This window comes from Ambystoma mexicanum, chromosome 9, assembly GCF_040938575.1.
Source record: "Ambystoma mexicanum isolate Mex_15411 chromosome 9, UKY_AmexF1_1, whole genome shotgun sequence".
Classification (NCBI taxonomy): domain Eukaryota; kingdom Metazoa; phylum Chordata; class Amphibia; order Caudata; family Ambystomatidae; genus Ambystoma; species Ambystoma mexicanum.
This window is the reverse complement of record NC_090931.1, coordinates 98209406-98234129: the sequence shown is the minus strand read 5'-3', so window position 1 is coordinate 98234129 and position 24724 is coordinate 98209406. Positions and strand designations below refer to the sequence as shown.

Sequence of the window (24724 nt, the reverse complement as noted above, 5' to 3'; positions counted from 1 at the left end):
GGCATCTTAGATCCACTACTTTTGAACAGATAAGCAAAAAGGTGCTCTAAATCCTCAATTGCACCACGGCCACAGAGCTTGGATCTAAACTGCCACGACATTCGCCCCGAGTGGTAAAACGTTTAATCTTACCATTGCAAGAATACGTATATGAATGGGAGACCGAATATTGCTCAGCATGCCGAAATTATGGTGAGTGGACCTTGCCATTGCAAAATAGCTCAATGAGCGGAGATTTACCATACTATTTGTTGCAAGATTAAATCCAAGGTTCCTTGCTTTCTTTTTCAAATCATACAAGGACACCCGACCCTCGTTTAGCTGTTAAAAATCGATGTCCCACATTTAACATAATACACAACACTTCCTATACCACAGGAATTCACCATATTTGACAGCTTTTGTGTTTTTACTCAGGACGTTGCTAATATTCTGATTTTTAGACAGGCCTGGTGTATTTTGCAAAAGTAGTTAAGGAAACCAAATTCGGCATGCACGCCAATATTTAAAACACTGACTTCAAAGGCAAGAGCCAAGCCAGGGATGTTTGGACCCACGCCAAGTAACTTACTCAGGTAGATGTGCAAGATACGATCCAGGGCAATACATGATGAGCTACCCCAGATTTTGCTACAATACATAACAGATGAAAACACCTTTGTTCCATCACCTGGATACATCTAAACGGCTACCATATTTGTGATAAAATCTCAAAAGACCCTGCGGGCCAGTGCATAGCCGTTTTTGAAGCTGCTGTAGATGTGCAGACCATAGACAATTGCTAGAAAAAAGCACACCTAGATAGGAATAGGAGTCTGCCATATTAATATTTGGATTATTCACGGACCAATTGAGTTTCTTTTTGTTGGCACCAAAACACACTATCTTTGTTTTCTTTAGATTTAGGCTCAAGCCGTTAACCTCAGTATCTATTTGCGTAGCTCAAGCTGGCCCTTAATCCTTTTGGTGTTAAATCTAATAAAATGGCATCATCTGCATATAAAAGGAAAGGGTAGATAACTCTACTTAGACTAGGCAAAAACAGGACTTGCTGCAAGTGATTCAGCATAAAGTCTGAATGAAAAATAATAAAAAGAAGCAGGCCATTGGGCAGCCCTGCCAAACACCCTTATTTGTCTCAAATGCCTCAGTAACCCCAAAGCTTGGATGACTGATCACTGAGGCTGTAGTATTAGAATACAAAGAAATCATTGAATTCAAAAGGAGTGGTGGAAACCCTATTTTGCATAGTTTATTCCTCAAGAGTGCACGATCGGTCCAAGAACCCTGCATATACTGGACCGCCTCAAAGACACACACATTTATCTATTATGGTCGCTAGGACAAATGGTTGGTCAGCAGAAGGGTGAGTTTTTAGTAGGGTTGATTAGTGGCAGTACCCTTTCATACCCCTGCTGTTCTGACTAACTGTGGCCCATACCCCTTCCCCGGGCATACATTCTGGTGTGCTGTAATTGCCACCCCTACAGTGAATGCAATAGTGTGGGTTTTTGTGTACGGATATTTAGTGGTAGTACCTTTTCTATATCTGGTGTTCCAACTAGGTGCCGCCCATATCCCTTCCTCTTTAGTACATTATGGTGTGCAGCAATTACCACCCCCATGTGTTCCACCAGGGGGGGATGTGTTCCCTGTGCCCTGCAGTCCATCCATTCCAAGATCAGGATGCCTCTCCCCCACGTTTCCATCTTAGGCCCTCTATCATTGGTCCAATTAAGTCAGACATGTCCCCCCTCCCTGTTTGCCCTTTGACCCTTTAAATGGAAAGGTACACCTTAGGTCTCTAAAACCACCCCTCCCATTCAGACACCTCTCTTCTTCAATGCATTCCATTCCGATCTGACATAATTGCCGAATATAATAACATAATTGTCGTGGGGGATTTCAACATCTTGTTCGAAAGAGAAAACAAAACCACAGCAAACTCTTTCAGCGCCCTTCTGGAAACACTCCACTACTAGTAAATAGTGAATGGACAAACCCACGGTACTGGACATTTCTTGAACGCAATTTTCTGCAGTGACAGACTCTCGACCACTGCCCACCAGTAAATTCAATACTGCATGCTACTAACAAAAATCGACTGGAAGAGTCTTCATCTGGAACCGTTAACAGAATTGTTGGAATCAACCAAACCAAGTAGGCTCCTGACTCAGCGGAAAACAAACGTGTCGCCTGGATCGCAGAGGCCCTACAGCATTAGCACCAGCAAAACCTTAGAAAGCCACTGCAAAAAAGACGGCAGCAAGACGGTTCACAGAAGAACTGAGGAAACTCAAAGTCGAGACCGCAAATTGGAAAAACTATGGAGAAAAAATTACAATCAACATGACAAAATTAAATACCAACGACAAATCAGAATGTAAAAAGAAGCAGTCCATAAAGCAGAAACAAAAACACTCCGCCACAAGAATCCAATTGGCAAACAAACTATTCACAAATCAAAGAAATCAAAAACCCAACATCTTGCAACAAAGGTGTCATACCATCACAATCCCTATGTGAAAATATCACTAACCACCTAAGAACAAAAACCGAAACAATTCAACAGAACATCGACGCAAGTCACCCAACAATAAACACAAATACGGAACCAACAATAACCAGCAAACCATCAGCAGCATCAGCAACACTCAACCAAATCGAACCCATGATATGATATGATAGGTTATTTATGGATGAAGAAGCTTTGACCGCACCAATAAAAGAAACCAACCTTGCCGGATCCCCCCAGTGGCTCGTGCCCACTAGACAGCTTCAAAGAAATCCTCAACCACAGAACCTCAGCATCTTACTTCGGCTACTGATGACCCTATCCACAAGCACAGGAATAGTACCCAAAACTTTCAAATCGACATACATCAAGTACCACCGAAAAAGGAACAGTGCTGAAGATCCCACCAACTACAGACCTAAAACAAATCTAATATACCCGACGAAACTATTGGAGAACCAGATCTACAAAATCCACTCAACCAAGTAGAAACCAATGGAACACTAAAAACTCACAAGTCGCATTCAGACCAATAAAAGGAACGGAATCAGCACTTCTATCCATACGAGACACCCTAAAAATATATGCAGACAACAGCACCCAATCGGCCCTCATACTACTGGGCAAATCAGCAACCTTCGACACAATCAGACACACAACACTAATTCCGAGACTTCAGGAATGTGGCGTAAAAAACAAAATGGCTAAAATCTTTCCTCACTAACTGAACTGAAGGAATTTACCGACCGCCATTTACTACTGATACCAAAAACATCTCCTGTGGTGTACCACAATGTTCTATCCTCTCCTCACTCCTCTTCAACATGTATATGCCCCCCCTAATAAAACTCATTCGAACCCACAGACTGACCATCTACAACTACGCAGACCATACCGAAGTCAGCTTTAAGATAACCTCAACCCAAGACCCAAACAACACCCTCAACAAATGCCTCAAGGAAACATACACCTGGATGACAAGCAACAATCTCAAACTAATCCCGACTAAAACAGAAATAATGATCTCCCCCAGAGGAGAACGCAACAGACATATAACTGAACTGCCTAACCGGAAGCATCTTCCTTGATTAAAAAAAAAAAAACCTGGGAATACTCATAGATAAAGGACTCAAACTAGAACCACAAGGCAACGCAATAGCAAAGAAGGAACAAGTTACTTACCTGTAACTGTTGTTCTCCAGCATGGGTCTGGCATGGATTCACATGCTCATGAATATTCCCCGTCGTCAGGCTGGGAATCCTCGGTAAAGAAAAAACCAGTATCAGTTTCGTTTCTGATCTGTCTTTCGTAGTAATAACCAATCACTGGTCTCTGCGTCATACTGACCACAGCCAATGACTGCCCTCTACCTAAGCACCGCCTCTGGCAGCCATCTTCAGATTTGGAAGCACGTGAAGTGGCAGTATGACCAAGTGAAGAGCCGCAGAGGGGTAGGCGGGAGGGTTCGCATGTGAATTCATGCCAGACCCATGCTGGAGAACAACAGTTACAGGTAAGTAACTTGTTCCTTCTCCAGCATGGGGTCTGGGATGGATTCACATGCTCATGAATAAAGAATACGTAGCAGTACACACATGCACAACCACGGGAGGTGGCAAAGGCTCAACATTAAGCAGTACATCAAACTCAACATTAAGCATCTTACCTCCTCACCAGGCTCACCTCAGGCGAACAGGTTGCGCAGCACTTCTTGGCCGACCCTGGACTCCCGATCGACGCAGTAGAATTTCGTGAAGGTGTGCGTCGACCTCCACGTAGCAGCCCTGCATATGTCCAGCAGGGGCACACCAGAAAGGAACGCCGTGGTAGCTGCGATCGCTCTGGTGGAATGGGCTCTCGGACGGCCAGGCAGCGGTCGGTTTGCCAACCGATGACAGTACATGATACAGCCGGGGAGCCATCTGGAAATGGAAGCCTTCGAGAGAGCCTTCCCCCGATTGACAGGTCCAAAGTTCACAAAGAGTTGTGACGTCTTCCGAAAACACTTCGTGCGGTCCACGTAGAACTTCAGCGCTCTAGCCACATCCAGCGAGTGCAAAGTCCTCTCAGCCGGCGACGAAGGCGACGGGAAGAACACAGGCAACACCAAGGGTTCGTTGAGATGGAAGTCCGACGGTACCTTGGGCATGAAGGAGGGGTGCGTCCTGAGCACTACCCTCGTGTCGTGAAAAGTCAAGTACGGGGCCTTGCAGGAAAGGGCCTGGATCTCTCCCACCCGTCGTGCGGAGGTGATGGCCACAAGAAACGCTGTTTTCCACGACAGAAACTTCAACGGGGCCGAGTGCAGAGGCTCGAACGGAGGTCCCATGAGCTTGGTCAGCACCACGTTGAGCTCCCACGCCGGGGCCGGAGCCTTCACCGGCGGGAACGATCTGAACAGTCCCTTCATGAACTCTTTCACCAGACGATGAGACCACAAGGACGTCCGGCCCGTGGTTCTGGTGTATCGGGAGATCGCAGCAAGATGAATCTTGATGGACGCGTGTGCCAGTCCAGCTTTGGCCAGCGTCAGCAGGTACGGCAGTACCTGGGGAGCCGTCACCCGTAGAGGGTTAATCTTCTGTGCGTGGCACCAGACAGAGAACCTCTTCCATTTGTGTCCGTAGCATTTAAGAGTCGAGGATGCCCTGGCCTTTGCAAGAACCTCTCTGCAGTCGGCCGGTATGTCGTATCCTCCAAACTCTAGCGCTGCAGGAGCCAGGCCTGCAAGTTCAGCGATTTCGGGTCGTGGTGGAGGATGGCGCCTCCTTCCCTGGAGAGTAGATCCGCGTCCACCGGCAGCTTGATTGGCGGGGACGCTGACAAGTCCAGAAGGTCCGGGAACCATATCTGCCTCGGCCACGCAGGTGCGACGAGGATCATCCTGCACCGTGACCTCTTGAGCTGGTTGACGAGCCGGATTAGCAGTGGCAAAGGAGGGAACGCGTAGAGGAACAGGCTCTCCCAGGGGAACGAGAAAGCATCGCCCATGCTCCTCGCCTGGGGAAACCTTCTGGCGAACCTCCGGCACTTGGAGTTTGTCGCCGTCGCGAACAGGTCGATCTGGGGTGTGCCCCACCGTCGGAAGAGGCGATCCACTAGATCCTGCCGTAGTTCCCACTCGTGGCACGAGCGCAGCTCCCTGCTGAGTGAGTCGGCGATGGTGTTTTTTATCCCTGCCAGATGAAACGGCACCAGAAACATCCTTTGGGCGACGGCCCAATGCCACAGGTCCTGCGCCTCCTTGGACAGTGCTGGGGACCTGGTTCCGCCCTGTTTCCTGATGTAAAACATGGTGGTGGTGTTGTCGGTGAAGATCCTCACCACCTTGCCCTTGAGGGACGGAAGGAAGGACCTGAGGGCCCAGAACACTGCACGGAGCTCCAGGACGTTGATATGGAGGGACTTCTCCGTCGGGAGCCAAAGGCCTCTCGCGTGCAGATTTTCGGTGTGCGCTCCCCACCCTTCCAGGGAGGCATCCGTGGTCACCGTCTCCTGGTGGTCTGGGGTCTGGAAGTCCATGCCCGCCGTCAGATGCGCGCGGTTGCCCCACCACCGGACCGCTCGGCGGAAACTCTCGTCGAGTGTGATCCTCTCCTCGAAGCCGCCCGTCGTTTGGATCCAGCGCGCGTCCAGGAACTCCTGCAACGGGCGCATCCGGAGCCTGCACATGGGAATGAGGTAGATGCAAGAAGACATCATTCCGAGGAGGGACTTGATGGACCTCACCTTGGCCGCGTCTGAAACCAACATCCGCTGTACCTTGCCCAGGATGGACCTGGTCCTTTCCTCCGACGGGGAGGCCAGAAGGGACACTGTGTCGCGCTTCGCTCCCAGAAACAGTGCGTTTTGCGCGGGTACCAGGTGGGACTTGGCGTAGTTCACGGAGAATCCCAGGTCCGTGAGAAGTTGGACGGTCCTTGCCGTGTGCTCCACGGCGAGCTCCCTCGTCTTGGCTCGGATGAGCCAGTCGTCCAGGTAGTGGTAGACGTGGATCCCCTCGCGGCGCAGCTGCGCCGCCACCGGTGCAAGGCACTTGGTGAATACCCTGGGTGCCGACCGTAGTCCAAAGGGGAGGGCTTTGAACTGGTAGTGACGCCCTTGGACCACAAACCTGAGGAATTTTCGGTGCCCCTTTAGGATGGGAATATGGAAGTAGGCATCCTCCAAATCCAACGACGACAGGAAGTCTCCTTCCTCCAGCTGACCCAGGACGTGCTGGAGGGTGACCATCCGGAACTTCTGCGCCTTGATGAACTTGTTCAGACGTCGCAGGTCTAGGATGGGGCGCCATCCTCCCGTCTTCTTCTTCACGAGGAAGTATCTCGAGTAAACTCCGGAGCCCCGAAGCCTCTTTGGGACGAGTTCGATGGCGCCCTTCCTGAGCATCGCCTTTACCTCCTGGAGAAGCTGAGGGACGTGAAGCTCTTTCCTGGCCACGGGGGGGACGCGCAGGCACCTTCTTTGAAACTCGAGCGCGTGGCCCCGGGCTAAGGCGTCCAGCACCCAACGGTCGGTGGAGATGGACTCCCACACGCTGACGAAGCTCGCCAGCCGGCCTCCCACCAGGGTGCTTCCGTGGGGGCCCGACCCCACGGCCGGTTCAATCCTGTTTCGACGAGGCTTTGCCGCCTTGACCTCCTTGTGACGACGGCGGGGTCCGCCAGACTTGCCTCATCCTCTGTAGGCCTCCTGAGACGACGAGCGGGCCGCTTGACGGTAGGTGGAGAAACCGCCGCCGGAACCTTTGGAGGCGCCCTTGCCTCCGCTGCTCCGAAAGGGCGTCCGTCGTTGCTGCAGAACCCCAAGGGCCCGGGCCGTCTCAGTGTCCGCTTTAATGGCCTGAAGGGAATCGTCCACTGTTTTCCCAAACAGGTTGTTCCCATCGAACGGCATGTCCAGGACTCTGGTCTGTACGTCTTGACGGAAGTCCGTAGCCTTGAGCCATCCACGCCGCCTAAGGCACACGCCGTTGCCCAACTGGCAAAACCCAGTGTCGGCGATGTCCGTCGCAATAGTGATGGCGTGGTCCGACGCCACCTCACCTTAGCTCCCTGTCGTAGCGGGCCACGATAGCCAAGGCGTTGGCCGCTTTAATCGTCGTCGCTGCAGACGAGATGACCCTGCGTCCCATAGCGTCCAATTTCTTTCCCTCGCCGTCCGGTGGGGAAGTCGATGTGGAGGCCGCACCCCCCCCCTTTCTTCCTGGCCGCCGCGGAGACGACGGAGTCCGGGGTAGGCTGCGCCCGGAGGCACAGGGGGGCCGCGTCCGGGACCCGGTACTTCTTCTCGTACCGGTCTCTTCTAGCTGGCGTCGTGGAAGGGTTCTTGAGGAGGGCGAGGCCCTCATCCCAAATGTCGTCCAGTAGAGGCACCGCGAGGACCGTCTTCCTCTTGGCCTCGCGCCGTTGATAAAGGAATCCTTCCTTTTTCTTCTCCTCAGGGCAGAGTTGGAAAAGCTCGGATGCCCTGGCGATCATGGAGTGGAACGATCCAATCTCGTCGGGCGGAGAAGCCCTGGTGGGAGGTGGCGACGGTAGATCCTCGTCGTATACCTCGTCGTCCGTACCCGTCGCTGCCGTGTCAGTCCCCGTATCATCCCCTCGGGTGGACGGGGAGGAGGGCTGGACGGGGCGCGACGGCTGAAAAGGAGGTGGAGGGTGAATCCTTCTTTTCTTGGGCGGGGGAACACCAGAAGGTCCCGGTTCCGGATCCCCCGACGGGAGAGGTTCCTCCGTCAGCAACGGTAGTCTCGTCCTTATCTCTGAACATAAGGACTGTATAGCCAACAAAATGGCCGCCGAGTTGTCTTGCGGCGCTGGCAGAGGGGAATCCGACGGGCGATCAGGGGCCCCGTCGGCACCCTCGACGATGTCGTCATCACCTGCGTCGGGATCCATCCCGACGGGCCGGTCTTCTTCCACGCCAAGGCCCTGGCTTAAGACCTCAATCAGCTCTTCCTCCGAGGTTGAGGCCGAATCTACGACGACGCCCTGCCCCCGCTTTTTCTTCCCCGCCGGGGATTTCACGGGGGTCCTATCGATGGGCACAAAAGAGGACTCCCTCCGAGGTGGCAGGGAGACTCTGAGCCCCGAGGTCGCCACCACTGGTGTAGCCTCCACAGGCTGAGCCAGGGCCGCCGCGACAGTATCGATAGAGGGCTTGGCCGGATGGATTAAGGCCTTCACCACCTTAGGTGCGCTCACCGCCTTATCCTTGAGGGGGGGGGGGGGACACTGCCTCGCTCCCCCTCCAATGGGGCCTTCGAGCTCGACCGGGGCCTCTCCAGGAGCTTCGCCGGGTGCTCGCCCTTCCTCTTACCCGACCCAGAGCGTTGGCTCGTGGCTGAAGGTGCCGGGGAGGGTGCGCCCTGCCTGGCGCCCATAGAGCCCGACCGTTCGGCGCTCCCGGTGCCAGCGGACTCGCGGTGCTTGGCCTTGTGTTGGACCCCCGTCGCTGGGGCGTCCTCAAAGGTCTTAGAAGACCGCTCGGATTTCTTCCTCTTCTTCTCGCCTGACGGGCTCTTCCCTTCCAGCCAGTTGGCGAGACGTTGATGGCGGTCCTTCATGGTCCGCTCCGACATATTGCCGCAAAACGCACAGTCCTTCTCCACGTGCGTCTTGTCCTCATGTAAGCAGTAGAGACAAAAGGAGTGCTCGTCCTCCTTAAAGACGTTCTGTAGCTGGCATCCAGGGCAGATCCTGAACAGCTTTCCGGGCGTCGAGCTTCCCTTCTCCTGGGCCATGTCCGGGCCTGAGAAGCTTCTGGAGTCCTCCAAAAGCGTAGCTCGACGAAATCTTCACCCTTGAGGGGCGCAGACGAATCCGACACGGGTCCCCGTTGATCGGATGGAGAGTCGGTGGAGCTTGAGGCTCTTTTGACCGAAAAAACAAAGTTTTTGAGAAAAAACGTGAAAAAAATAGCAATAACGCTCGAGAGCAATAGCACGAGGATCCCAACACATGAACGTGCGGTAAAAATCTGAAGATGGCTGCCAGAGGCGGTGCTTAGGTAGAGGGCAGTCATTGGCTGTGGTCAGTATGACGCAGAGACCAGTGATTGGTTATTACTACGAAAGACAGATCAGAAACAAAACTGATACTGGTTTTTTCTTTACCGAGGATTCCCAGCCTGACGACGGGGAATATTCATGAGCATGTGAATCCATGCCAGACCCCATGCTGGAGAAGTGCTTCTATCTCTGGCGACTAATTAGAGGGATACTCCCCTACCTCTCCTTCCCACACAGAACCTTTGCAATCATCTCCTTAGTATTGTCAAGAATAGACTATGCGAGCAACCTTTACCTTGGAATGCCAGAACGGCTCCCTAAAAAACTCCAATGCATCCAAAATACTGCTGCAAGGATACTCCTGAGACTAAACAGAAGAGACCACATCACACCAGCCCCGAGAAGCCTACAATGGCTCCCAGTAAAAAAACACATTAACTTCAAAGCCCTCTGCATTGCTCACAAATAACTACACAGACAAGGAGCAGAAACTAAACAGTACAAAAAAGGAAACCTAATAGCCAATCTGTGGAAAACAATTGCGAAGGAGATAAAAACGACAGAAGATCACCTTGTCTTCAGTAAATGACTGTAAACCTAGCTATTTAACTCCCTGAGATGAGCATAGAAACAGGGCACCTTCCACAATAGCAACGCGGACCTAAGACAATCAAGGCACAGTATGTTTCCTTGAACCAACAATAACCACACTGTTCTAATTACTAACTACCGTGCTCCTCGCTCCTCTCCAGCATACCCGACACATACCTCACACAAACTGATGGGGCAGGCCAACCACACACAAAACACACAACTCGCCAAAAGAACAAACTTCTGCAAACAACCTGCACACTGGACGTTGCCCTTCCGGACACAATAACCCAGTGCGCACAATGCAAACACACTCATAAAGCCGCCAGTTTCTCCTGGTTCTACAAGCACCAACAGACGAGCACAACCTCTATCCTTTCCCTCTTCCCTCACTAACCTATCCACCCACTTTCTTATAGAGCCACATGTGCACCTGGAGACCATGCAAATGGTAGCAGTGCGCGGTATAAATCAATTTAGCAGAACACTAAAATTCACGTATATTGCTGTTCACATTCACTTCGCTCAGTGCAGCTACATCTGTAAACCTTCCCCATTCTTGCTGCATTAAAAGAGGAGATCAGTGAAACTCTCCCAGTCCAACTCTGATTTTCGAACACACACTTTCATAGGAATTTGAGAACTCTTCCCTTTCTTAAAAACGATGTCTCACTATCCGTGCTTCAATGCCTCACTTGTGTTACACTTGCGCCTAGATGCAGTGAACTCTGCTCGTTACACTATCCCAGTGTTTTGGGTTATATTCTATTCCAAAATCAAATCAGAGGGAGGGAGGCAGTCAGAAAAGGGAGGAATAGGAGGAAATGAAGGGAGGAATAGAGAGGGAGAAGGAGGAAATGCGACAGGCCGAGGGGAAGAGAGTCAGGCAGATTGGGAGAGGGGCAGCAGAGCGAGGCCAGGGAGAGACGCGCACCTGGAGTAGATGGAGGGGTATGCCGGCAGAGGGAAGGGGGTGCGGGTGGCAGGAGTGTGCAGGGAGGTCCGCAGGAAGGAGGGAGGGTAGAGACCAGCAGAGGGAGGGAGCGTGGACGGCAGCAGAGAGAGAGGCAGCAGGCAGGGCAGAAGAGAGAGGGCAGCGGCAGAGGTAGGGAGTGAAAGAAGGAAACCGCAAAACCATTGTATACGGGAAAGGTTTTTAGGATGTTAATGGGATTAAAACCAGATTCTTGGCAAATACAAAACTATGACTTTTAATGTTGGTGTACTCACCCTCACCACAGGTTCATGCCATTGAGATTAAAAAGGTGCTACATTGTGTGCCCGGGTCACAAACTATGGTTCTGCTCCCATCATGAGGGAACAGATTTATGCCAGGCATAGACTTAATGTATTTGAAAGACAATTGTAAGGGTGCTTTGAAACACAATTATTGCTGTATAAGCGCCTTACAATTCACATGGAATTCTGGTTTTGTAAATCAGCAAACCCACAAAATAAGTACTTGCCACTCAAGGTTGAATTGACACATGGAAACTTCTTTCGTGAAATCTGGCAAAATGTTTTTCAATTCAAGGTTGACCCAACACCACTTTGTGACAGATACATTCACTTCTCTTAGTTAAGAAAAGCAAACTCACTACATTGTTGTCCTTCCAATTACAGTCGATGAATGGCAAGCTGCTCACCTTTTGGAGCTGTTTCAGCACGCTTAGAATGACTGTATTTTTCTCCAGCTGTTGCTTTAAATCTGTAAACTCTGTAATGGCCACATGCAGATCCCGATTGACCTGAAAACAGAAGAGGAGCGGCACACAGATGCATTAAAGATAACATGCAAGTCACGCCAAGAGCAGATAGGCAGCCGGTTTAAAGTTCTAAGATAGGAAGGCCTGCTAGGCGCTAAAATGAGAAAGGGAATGGGCAGACTGCATGTGGATGCCCGGCTTTCTTCAGTTTCCATTCCCTGGGCCGGCGAAAGTCAGCAAATTCTACAGTATACAGTGCTCCACAATGCTCAGGTGACAGCCTTGTACACATAGGACTGTGTATTTGCCATCACTGTATGAAACGTGCCTGTGTCTCATAGCATTGTGAAGAGGCAGGCAGGCTGATGTAAAACAGAGCTGCTATCATGACTGAGGCAATCTTCACCTCCTTGCCAAGCTAAGGAAACTATCAGCCGCATGAAGATAAGCAGACAGGCATCTTTGGCTACCATTATCACCCGGGGGAATATTCAGCAGAGCCAATGATACATTTAGGATTATGGAAGAGCCTTCGCTTAGATAATTATGTTTGTTGGATATAGAGTGCAGGAACTATTCTGTTACTTGGATTTATACCACGGACCGCTGCCATTTCCATGTTCACGAGGCGCCGTGGTGGATCTGAAAGCAGGCGGTGGGTCAAGTTAGTGGGGAGGGAGGGAACTTGCAAGATAGATTTGCTGCTTTGTTGGGGAGTGCAGTTCGGATATATCAAGGTACTGTGTGCAGGTCTTTGTTGAGGGCATAGAGACATTTGTGTCCTGGTGGGGGCCTTGTGTGCTAGAGTGCATTGGCCTGGATGTGGTATGAAGAGTGATTGAAGCGGTGTAGAGTTTTATTTGTATGCAGAGAGAGGTTTTAAATTGCCTGCTGCAAATGGCACAGCTTGTCTTTGCATAGTGTGCTTGTGTCTGAAAAAGAGAGGGCTAGTATTCGGACAAACAATTCATACCAGGGCCAAGCAATTGACCTAGGAGGCTAAGAAGGAAAATACAGAGCGGCAACAATTAAAACAGCTCAAACCATTCAACTAGAGCAAACAATTCATGCAGCGCAAAAGAGCAAAATACAGTGGGTTAGCAGTTAAAGTAGGGCAAACAATGTATATAGTGAGGCAACAGTTACTCTAGGATTTTAAGGAACAAATACCTTTAAGTAAGCAGAGAAAACTGAAATCATTGAGCAATTTCCTCCAAGAGGTTTTGTGGTAATAGGTCTGGTTGTCGGAGTCACAATGCTCCCATTTACATACGACACTATAGTAAAATCGTGCCACAAAATTGTGACTGACTAATAGCCTTTGGCGAGTAAAAATGGATGCATGGCAAAACATAATGTGCTGATGAGTGTGCATGGTAATAATGGGCACTCATGCCAGGGATGAGTGGCTTATGCAATCATCTGTCCAGCATTTTCAGAGAATGAGTCGTTATCACTTTTGGGATAGCAAACCAGCACTTTTGCAGGGCAAGACAGCACTTGGGACTATCCACAACACAGTTGGACAAGAAACCCTGCAAATTTAGTTTTAGAGATATCCCTGCTTATGCTTGGCTAGTTGCTGGATACTGGACATGTTTCACTCTGCTCTGTGTGTTTCTAACACATGAACGCACCATCTTGAGCTACACCATCTACTCTCCATTCAGCTAGGTGACTTGTGCCTTGCTTACCCATCACACTTCTTATGTGGTTCTCCTGGTTTGCATATTCCATTGCTCTGGACAGTGATCTGCTACCAGCAGCCCCCAGTGTAACGTAGGCTTTTCAATAATACACAAAATAAAAAGTAGTACGGTTTCAACAACAACATTTTTCCATCCCGATAGCATCTTTGCATGACAATGAATTCCAAACGCAATAGACATTACATTTCACAGATATACCATGTGCTTTAATACTGTGATACCTCATTCTCAATTCGTGATTTCAGCTGATCCACGTCGTTGCACAAGCCATCCACTTGAGAGACCAGATCCTCTGCACTCTGCAGGCTGGGGAGAAACTCCTCATATTTGCTGTTGATCAGATCACATACTTCACCCTGGAAATAAAGTATAATTAAAGCTGTTGAAATTTCAATAGGACTCAAAAGCAACAGCTTGGATTCAATCCTTTTTGAACAGCAGGTCTGAGAGTGTTCTCACCCTCGGCCTCAGCAGACCATACACCCATAACATGTGGAGTTCTGCAAGGAACTTGTGTATCAACTCCTATGTACAACATCTTCACCAAATCACTGTTTGATGATCTAGACCATGTGGGTGTCACCTACACCAATTATGCAGATGACACCCAGATCCTCATACTGGCGACTATGATCCGGACCTGGCCCTAGTTAACAAAATCTATCATATCATTCAGTCCTGGATGGCCTCACACTGACTATGTCTGAATGATGAGAAGACTGAGCTTCTGCTCTTAAGAGCACCTGCCAGCCTAGCAATCACATTCTATCATTTAACATTAACGGTATTGACATTAAAGTGGCAAAGGAGGTAAAAACCTTGGGTTTCTACTTGGATTCAGCATTGAACTTGTGTAAGCAAGTTAACGCCACTGCCTCTGCGACATCTTACACCTGCAAGTTGATCCATGCCTGTAAACCTTTTTTATATCGACGGATAGCTGCATCACCCTAGCGAGAGCATTAATTCTCTTGACTATTGCAACGCCCTTCACCTAGGTGCCAATAACACACTTAGAACTGCGCTAAATATTCCAAGAAGACAGCACATATCTGAGGTTGGCTGAAAGAATAACTGGCTCTCAAATAAGGATACAGTTCAAAACAGTCTCCCTTACTCACTAATTCAACCCCCAAATACGTAATGAAGAAAATTGTCAAAAGCACCTCGATACACCCTATGAGGATAATGAACTCCTGCCTAAAGGTCTGTAGATTTAAATGGAAAAAAGCAGGGGGTAGCAGCTTTCTTGTGTTGGCTGCCCAACTGTGGAACTCCCTACCTACAACTTTAAGAACTGACCAATCCTTTAGTTTTAGGAAAAATACCAAAAGCTGGCTCCTGGCTAAGGATTCTTGACCGTCACCAGTATGCTTCCTTTAGGACTTGTCATATCAATACACTGATTGTATCTATTCTATATTGCCTTTTGTATATATTTTATGTATAATATTACTAATTTCTTTACGTAAATAATGTAACAATATCCTGTAACCAACTTACTATGTATGTAATCATATTCGCAACATGTATGCCAAAAATTACCTGCAACGCGCCCAGATACCTCTGGGTTTGGAGCACCATATAAATAAATAAACAAGCAATTGTGTTCTCTGCGTGCAGCTGGCATCATCAATCTTATTTTTCAGTTTATTTCCGGTGCATGGTGCAGAACAGGCTACAAAAGTAGCACAAGAGTTTATTTTTTCTATTCTACCAATCATGCCAGTTCATGCCGCTTTTCCAACTTAATGCTGATATCAAACTACTGTTTAGATTCCCTTAAATCGACACAGAAAATAAGTCTGCATTCTGATTGTCTTTCAGCAATCCACAACTGCACTTCAAACAACTGTTTTCGACTAACTGAAAAAAAAAAAGAAATTCTCATCTCGGTAAGTCAAAGCAGACGCCCTCCCATTAAGTGGCCAGAACAACCTAAAACCACATCCAAAACAAAATGTTTAAAAAAAATAGGATTCCTCTCTGACACTGCGCCATATTGTAATTCACTAATTAACGGGGTCTAGAAACAACCAGTTGCACCGCCTCGCCAATAAAAATATCATGACACACCTCATCACTGCAAAAATGGAATGTTCACAGCAGAAAGGTTTTACATGAAGATAGCTCTGGGCAATCCTCCAGAAGAGGGGTAACATTTTTTTTTAAACTGTATATTGGCTAACCACAAGTTTTAACCTGAATTAGAAATATTTTAAAAACATACTTCATACATACTTTAAAAATTACAATAATTCATAAGTTAAACATATTTCAATTACATTCCATGCAGAGTCTGACAATTCATAAAATGCAAAACTGCCAAGACAAGAGTAACCAAACCACTACCCACACAAGGCCTCCAAAAAGATCTCGGGATCAGGTACCAATCATTTACCTATATGGTTGTTTAAATAAAGTGATCTAACTTCAGAAAGTACAGGACACAGTAACGATGTGCAGAAGAGTTTCCAATTCCTTTATGTTCCCACAGAACCTACAATTAGCCTCCTGATGTAAAATGTTCTTATATCTCAGCAGGGTATCCTTAGTGGGCAATAAATTCCATCATAACCAAGAAAAGTTAGTTCTAAACTTAGGACAGGGAAAAAGGCCTCTAGGTGTATGTTCTTGACAGAGTTGTTTCATGGAAACTGATGGGTGAAAACAGTGCATGGTAACACACCAGTTCCATTTCAGCAAAACTGCCTTAACAATATGCGGAGTGTCTCTTAAGTCTACTATGGTCAATCAGATATCCAATACACTAACGCAGTAGTTCTTAAAATCATTCATCGACTTAATTTATCATAATTAATCCATCTTGTTAAAATTCTCAAACAAAGTATTTTAACAAAATGCTAGGTATTTCCAAGTGGCCTTAGCACGCAAGGAAGTCAACCCTAGCTCATACAGGATAGTGGCTGTGGGGACCACATTGGGAATGTTCAATACTCGCTGCCATATAAGGCTCGCAAGCCTACTCAAAATGTCCAACACCCAAACTTGTAAAACTTCAATTCCATGAGCTTCAGAACAACTTTCTCAGCATAAAACTTTAATGGAACAAACAAATATTTGCTATATTTGTTGTTGATAAATCGCATCTAATGTAAAGGGCAGCAGCTTTTTGACATAGGTATGCTGTAATGTGAACTTTTCCTGGACTCCCAGTAATTGGAAAACCCAAATAGGTATGGTTATCAACTTCCTCAAGTTTGGAGCCTTCTATAAGCCAGTAATGACCTGGGTTTTTCCTTTTAGATTTACAAGATTTTAGTTTGATCTGAATATATTTTTTTAAAGTTGGCTGATGCATAATCAGAAAAGGATCAAAAGACGCTGTAGGTCGACGTCAGTGCAATCTAATAAAATAAAATCATTGGCATACACCAACCAAATTGTGCATCAAGAAATGAAAGAGGCTTGCTCTATAAAATCATCAATGTCAGAAACAAAGGCTAAAAAGACAGGGACAAAATGCACCCCTGCCCCAGGCCGTTATTAGTAGCAATTCAGGTTAAATTACACCGAGAACATAGTTGTTCCTGTACATTCGATTTTTCATGTATACCAATTATGAGCCTGAGCAGATCTTCTGTGATACCCCATTTTGGAAGTTTTGCCAACAAAATCATTCCTGGACACAAGATCAAAAGCTGAGGCTAGGTTTATTGCTGCAACATAAATAGTGGATGTATTATTGAACCAAGCATAATTCTGACAGCATCTCAAGACAAATCCATTTATATTAGTCCCCTGTAGTTTTCTGAACCCTGTTTTTTGTGGTCTTCAGTCAGTTACAGGGAAGTCCAATTTTCCAGGTGAACAAGGAGGAAAGACGGCAATATCTTGCTATCGGCGTCTAAAATAGATATTGGACAGTAATTATTGGGCTCTGACCTTAAACCTTTTTTATATATTGGTATAATATGGGCTGCATTTCACATAGGAGGAAACGCCCTTCTCACAGAATTTCCTTAAACAGCAGGTATAAGCTCACTGCAAACGTATGAGGGAGTGTCTTGAAAAGCCTACTGGTCAGATTTGGTCCAGGAGCACTCAAATCACTGGCCCTTTTGATGGTATCAAACACATTCTCCAAAGTAATCACAACCACTCTGGTACGAAGTGAGAAATCTGACCCAAACGTATAATTAGTATTCACAGATTTTCCTGAGGAATGTACATTTCTTATTTGTGTAATCCAATAGTCCTCAGATACAATAAACAATTGTGATTGATGTTAAGCAGAGGGTGTAGATTTTATTATCCGCCAAAAGTGACCAACGTCATGTGACCCTAAGAACTCCAACATAATTTCGGCGTTGAGTTGCTGTAACTTTCCTCAATGCCTTCTTATCCAGTTCTTATACTACAACCTAATTTGTTTTTGTCCCACTTACTAATACCCCAGTATCCAGATTTACTCTCCTTACATGTCGCATTTTGACCCTCGTTTCTCTTTTTTGGAAACCAATTCTAAATCATACCGATGAAGTACGTTTCTTACCTGTAACTCCATTTCTCCAGCATTGGTATCTTTCATAGATTCACATCCTATGAACAATTCTCCGTCAGGCTGGGAATCCTCTGTTAACTTTTACCATAGTAAATAAAGAAAAACTGTAGGTGTTTGTTTTGTATCCCATTGCCCTCCTTTTGGGTGCTTTTAGTCCCCAACAATTGGGCGTCAAGTATGTAGCTCCTCCCCTGCAGCCTCCCTTCAGATTGTACCCAGAACATGCTGGATTTAGGTGTACCTGAGAGTGGCTTTTGACCGTAGGGTATGAAAGAGGACGCATGTGAATCTGTGAACGATGACAATGCTGCATTGGGTCTTTCATAGATTCACATGCTATGAACAGATTTCAAAGCAGTATGTAACTTAGATGGTGGTAGGACAACAATGAAAAGCCTACTGAGGAAATAAGGGCTCCAGGCAGCAGTGATGAAGAAACAGTAATTTATTTCATTACAGCGACAGCGGCCTATGAGAGCCGAGTGCCAACATGGCTCTCTCCCTGCAGTCTGAACTGTAACCCATCAACATTCTTAGAATAACATTCTTAGAACTTAATGAGCTCATAGTGCAGCTCAATGCTTAACTAGGATCTGGTAATACATTTTTATGAACTTGTTTTAACTTACACTTACATCAGAACACCTACCTTATTTGAATAGATGCTGCAGGACTGCTTCCCCGTTTTTGCATCAGCAGCGTGTTGTTCTTGGAGGCAGAAATGCCTAGTGAAGGTGTACCTTCTGGCCCATGTGGCTGCTTGACAAATGTCTTTTAGTGACACCCCTGACCACAAAGCCGCCAAAGTCACTGTGGCTCTTGTTGAATGGGCTTGAGCGGGCCAGTCAGTGGCTTGTTAGCTTTGGTGTGACAGAAGGATATGATAGAGGATATCCACCTTGCAATTCCTTGCTGGGAGATGGCCTTTCCTTTGTTTGGACATCCTTAGGCTGAAAAAGAGCTGAGTGAAATTTCTTGAGGATTGCGTTCTGTGTAGATAGTATTTTAGCACTCTTAACATCTAAAGAGTGCAGCGCAACCTCCGGCGGGGTCTTTAGTTCTTGGAAGAAAACTGGCAGCGTAACAGATGTAGGTTTATGGAATGCCGATGGTATTTTGGGTATAGGTTTATGGAAGGCTGATGGCATTTTGGGTATAAAACGTGGGTTGGTTGTCAGAACCACTTTGTATTTGTAAAAACATGTCTCTGTGACGGTCGGCGCTTGTAGTTCCGAAACTCTTCTCACTGACGTTACGGCTATGAGAAACGCATTCTTCAATGGAAAGGAATTTTAGTTGCGCTGTCTCTAATGGTTCAAACGGCGCTCACATGAGTGCCGCCAGTACAATGTTGAGACTCCACTGTGGTGGAAACCTTTTCACTGGCGGAAAGGTTCTGAATCACCCCCCAAGGAAATGTTTGACTAGTCTAACACTGAAAAGGAGCATTGCCCTCCTTTTCCTGGTGTAGCTGGAGATGGCTGCCAGATGTACTTTTATTGAGGTGTGCAGGAGTCCTCCTTAAGCTAACAATAGGAGGTAAGGTAGGATAGTTTCCAGTCTTGTTGAAAGCGGTCAGATATTTCCCTGCCCTGCGCACCTGGCACAGAATCTCTTCCATTTGCTTTGATAGAAACAATTTGCAGCCAGGGCCCATGCTTCAGGTTAGGATGTCGGCACAATCCTTTGACAAATTTGGGTGTCCAAATTCCACAAAGTCAGGAGCCAGGCAGTCAATTTTAGTGACAGTGGGTCGTGGTGTAGTACTTTTCTGTGGCTTTGCAATATTATGTCAGCTTGATTGCGGAGAGTAATTTGCTGGCCCTTGGACTTGTGAACCAGGTAAGAGTACCATGTTTGCCTCGGCCAGTTTGGGGCTATGAGCACCACTGTGCACGGATATATTTGAATCATTAGTATCACTTTGCGAATAATCGGAAAAGGTGGGTAGGCATAAGCGAAGGCGTTGGTCCACTGGAACGAAAAGGCGTTCCCCATCGACCCCCGCTGTTGTGTTCTGCTGGCAAAGTGTGCACATTTGTTGCTCTGCTTTGTCGCAACCAGTTCGACTTACGGATGTCACCATTGAGCGAATATGTCATTGAGCGAATACGTGTTGGAGCTGGTTGTCGCAGAGCTCCCATTCGTGGCACTGGCTGGTGGACCTGCTGAGGCTGTCTGCCACCTGTTTGTTTACTCTCGGCAGGTGAAACACTTCAACTGTTATCCCGTTGGCGATGGCCCACTGCCAAATCTTTTGTACTTCCTAGGAGAGAGTTGGGCACCGTGTTCCTCTTGCTTCCTGAGGTAATACACAGTTGTGGTGTTGTCACTTAATACCTGAACCGTAGAGTGTTGTAGTATTAGTTGAAACAATGTCAGGGCCCAGACCACTGCCCTGAGTTCCAGTACAATTATGTGTAGTCTGACTTCCTCTGCTGTCCATTTTCCTTTTAAGTGGAGATAACACACATGTGCACCCCAGCCAGACAGTGAGGCATCCGTCACCACAGTGTTGTATGCAATGGGGTCTTGAAACAGGCATACAATGCTGATGCTGTCTGATTTTGTCCACCACTGCAGTTGGTGGTTTAGTTGTGATGTCATCTGCAACTTGTCCCACAACCATGCCCTGGGACCATCTGTTGGTGAGGAATTCTTGCAGCGGACAGCGGACGCATGTTCAGTCTGCAGTGCCTTGTGAGGGGAATGCAGGAGGCCATAGTCCCTAGGAGACCGATGCATTTTCTGATTGATAACCACTTTCCTGGTTTGAACAGAGGAATCTTTGTCTTTAGTCTTTCTATTCTGTCTCACGAGGGGCGAACTAGGGCTTTGTATGTTGCAAAGTGAGCCCCGAAAAACCCCAGGCTCTTGGACGGCAATAGAGACGTTTTTTTTTCCTTCAAACTTTCTCTCGAATCCCAGTGCTGCAGTAAGAGTTTTGTTTCCGCAATAGATATGTGAGCGTCTCCCACTGTTTTTGCTTGCTCTAGCCAGTCATCTAGATATGGATAAAGGTGATGGCCCAGTTTTCTGAGGTCTGCTGCAACTGGTGCTAGGCATTTGGTAAATGTTTGTGCCGCTGATTTTTAGCGCAAATGGGAGCACTTTGAATTTATAATGTCAACCTGCTACTGCAAAACGTAGATACTGTTGATGTTTCCAGTGCACCGGGATGTGGAAGTACGTGTTTGCAGCTGTACAGTGAGTTGTAGCGTGACCATTTTGAAGCGCTGCTTCTTTATGAATTTGTTTAGCTTGCGCAGATCTAGTATCAGGTGCTACTTTTTGCCCGGTTTCTGCAGCACAAAGTATCGGGAGTAAACGCCAATTCCAGTTTGTTGTTTTGGTACTTTTTCTAGGGTGTTTTTTATAACATGTGTTTTATTTCTTGTTTGAGCACCTTTAGATGTGCAGTGTGGAGGTTTTTAACGGTGGGAGTTTTTGGTGCTTGTTTGGTGAACTCTAGCAGGTGGCCTGATTGGACCACTTGCAATACCCACTTGTCACAAGTTGTAATTTGCTGCCACTGATGTAAATGGTGCGTCACTTCCCCCCCACCACCCCCACAGGTGCTGTTCGGACTGCACAGGCAGGCCTGAAATTTTGCTCTGCCCCTCTGGGAGCCTGAAGATCCTTGTCTCTGCCGTTACCTGTATTCTCTTGTTCTCTGGTAGCCTTGAGATTATTCTTTTGTAACCCTGTGAATAATGTGAGGCTTTCCAGTACTGTCTGGAGCCTCCGACGTTTCCTGACGAGTTTGATCTTCCCGATGCTCCTCGAAACATACGAAAAGTAGGTTTTGTTTGTAGGGTAGTGAGAGCGGACCGGGTCCGTTTTACTTGTTTTCAGTGCCTCATCAGTTTTGGGCCTGAACATGCCATCGCCTTCGAAAGGCATGTCCAGAACCTTCTGCTGGACCTCAGGCCTAAAATCGGTACAGGGGAGCCATCCTTGACTCCTGAGAAATACGTTATTAATTTGTTTAAAACCAGTATTGTCTAGGTCAACTGCAACGTTGATACTATGGTTCGCAGCCTCCTCTCCATCCTTCAAGAAGGCGATTGCTTTGGTGTGCTTCTGTTCTGGCAAGTGTTCCAGAATGGGCGCCAATCTATGCGACATCATAAATGGACATGATGACCAACGCGCGTTGGCAACTATTACTGTGGTGGCTCCCACAGTAAGTATCTTCTTTCCCAGAGCGTCCATCTTCAGGCTTTCTGCTTCTGGTGGCACAGTACATTTACGTGACTGAGTGTGCAACTTTCTGCTGGCTGCCGCTGAGACAACCAACTCCGGGGACGGCTGCAACCCAAGACAATTGGGAGTGGTGTATGGTGCCTTGAACTTACTCTCTAGCCTGCCCTTAAAAGCTTGTTCTGTTAAAAGGGTTTCTCATGGTACAGAGCCCCGCTTCCCACACGTGGTCAAAGATTGGAATTGCCACCATTGCTTGTTTTTCTTTTATTTACATGATCAAATAAAAACATTGCTTTCTCCTCAGGGACGGGTATGGGGGGACAAGGCCAAACTCCTGGCAAGCTTTCGTAATGAGTGAGTAGAATGCCCCAATCTCGTCTGACAGTGATGGTTTTGGGGCTTCCTCCAGGTGGTAATCCAACTGATTGTCATCTGTATTCCACTTATCATCCTGTGGTGGCGATGTAGTGGTGGATTATTTGTCTGCGGGCCTTGGACTGTGCCCGTATCTGTAAGCTCCCCTTCCTCCTGACCGGTGCAACGTATTTCTGCTATATAAGAGCTCAGACCCATGAATGTGCCTTGCCTTTTAGGGCTCCGATATGGAGAGAGCAACCTCTTTTCATGTTTCCGTTTCTTGTCTGCTTTCCGCAGGGGAGAAACAGTTATTTTTGGCTGGTGCCTTTGTGGTGCTACAGGTTGTTGTGTAGGCCATGGGGCCTGCAGTCCAGCCGGAAGTCTAGTGTCCAGTTGAATGAGTACATTCTGGAGTGTGGCCAGGACCTGCAGTGAGAATAGAGATTGCATATTTAGCAGGGGTTCTTATGGTTGTGCCACAGGAATATCCCTTGGTTCTCTGGGCATATCGTGGACGTTGCAGGAGACACTCAGATCCTAATGGTGGAGGTGGTTGCAAGAGCCTTCCCATGGTTGTGGACTGGTCGGAGTCTGAGAACACTGGCAATGCTGCGGGCTTAGCTTCGAACTCGGAATCCACTTCGTACTGCAAGAGGTCTTCAGGCATGACCTGTGAATATGTGATTGGAGAGACTGGAGCCGTGATGGAATCGTGCTGGATTGCTTCTCGCACCCCTGATTGGTCCAATTCTACCTGTGGTAATTGTGTGGGTCCCGCATTAGCCAGCTCCTGCCTGCGCTTTTCTTTTTCCCCGGTCGACATGTCTTTTGCATTTCCCAGTGTCATTTTCCCTGTAGATGGCCGTTTCTTGCCCACCTCTGGCGGACAGGATTTGACCGTCGCCGAGCAATCTCTGTCCGTCGACGAGCAGATCTCGTCTGTCGACTAGTGCTTGCTTGTTGATGAGTGTTCCGTCGTCGTCAGTCCTTCCGTGGACGGGCCCCCTTTTGGAGAAGTCAATGAGGACATTGGCTGTCCTGCAGCCTCATCCATTGATGACAACGAGGCCTGGCCTTTAATAGCGAAACGTTGTATCACCAATATAGGCTGTTTTACCGGCCTTTCCACATATTTTGTCTTTTTTGACGCAGATTTCCTTTTTTATGGGCGTCTTGGGACTGCCAGGCTTCTTGAGCACTCTGTCTCTGAAAGGGGTGATGGCCTTCATTCAACCAGCACACCAGGTGCCTCTTTCTATCTTTTAGCATTTTAGAGCTGAAGGTCTTACATATTTCACACTCTTCAGCAGAGTGGTGTGGGTGAAGGCAGTAAATGCATTCCTCATGCCCGTCTCCCTCAAAAAACGTTTTTTAGGCCACAGTTTGAGGAGGCTCTAAAAAAGGGACTACCTTCCCTCCATATTCATTCACTGCCCCCCCCTTTTTTACTTATCTGACAGAAAAAGGTGAAGTTCCTGAAGATAGAGTTTGATGGTTTTGAAAAGATGTGGAGATTTCTCCATGGAGAAACACACAGAGACTCCTTCCAGCATGATATGCAGTTAGAACCAGGGTCGGATTGCCCCTCGGCCTTTCAGCTCGTGGCCGGGGCAAAATCGTCCCTGGGGAGTGGGGGCCGGATTCTGGCCATGCCTGGGCGGGTTTGGAAGAAAAATGTATTATTTTTTTTTTTCAAAAACCCTTTCATCCTTCTTAGGTCGATAAATGAGTACCACCACAGGTTGGGTGATATTGTATGCATATTTATTCTATAAAAAAAAAGAGCTTAAGCGTAAGTGCTATACAATAACATTATAATTTGGCCTTGGACGTCTGCTTGGATTCACAGTAATTTAGTGTACTTGGGGACAATGCTATTTGAAGCCACTTCCTGTTTTGTCAAGGGGTGAACGGTTGTGTTTCATCGCTTCCCAGGATGTCACTGTGGGGTCAAAGGACATCACTTCTGGTGATGTCATCAGAGGTCAAGGGTCGTGAGGCGAGGGTTGGGCCTCTTTTTTGAGGCGAGGGGTGGGCCACTTTTTTTTGGGTGACTGGGCCTATTTCTTGTCCCAGTACTACCCTGGTTAGAACCTGAAGGA

General features: G+C 47.5%; 1 protein-coding gene across 1 annotated transcript in view; it reads right to left on the bottom strand.

Moving 5' to 3' along the window:
- ZW10 (zw10 kinetochore protein) overlaps positions 1 to 24724 on the bottom strand; it is a 270359-nt gene that overhangs the window by 174958 nt on the left and 70677 nt on the right. The window contains exons 2-3 of the mRNA XM_069614236.1: positions 13756 to 13890; positions 11766 to 11867 (exon numbers count right to left, since the gene is read on the bottom strand). Of these exons, the coding sequence (XP_069470337.1) occupies positions 11766 to 11867; positions 13756 to 13890 (237 nt within the window). The remainder of the gene's footprint in view (positions 1 to 11765; positions 11868 to 13755; positions 13891 to 24724) is intronic.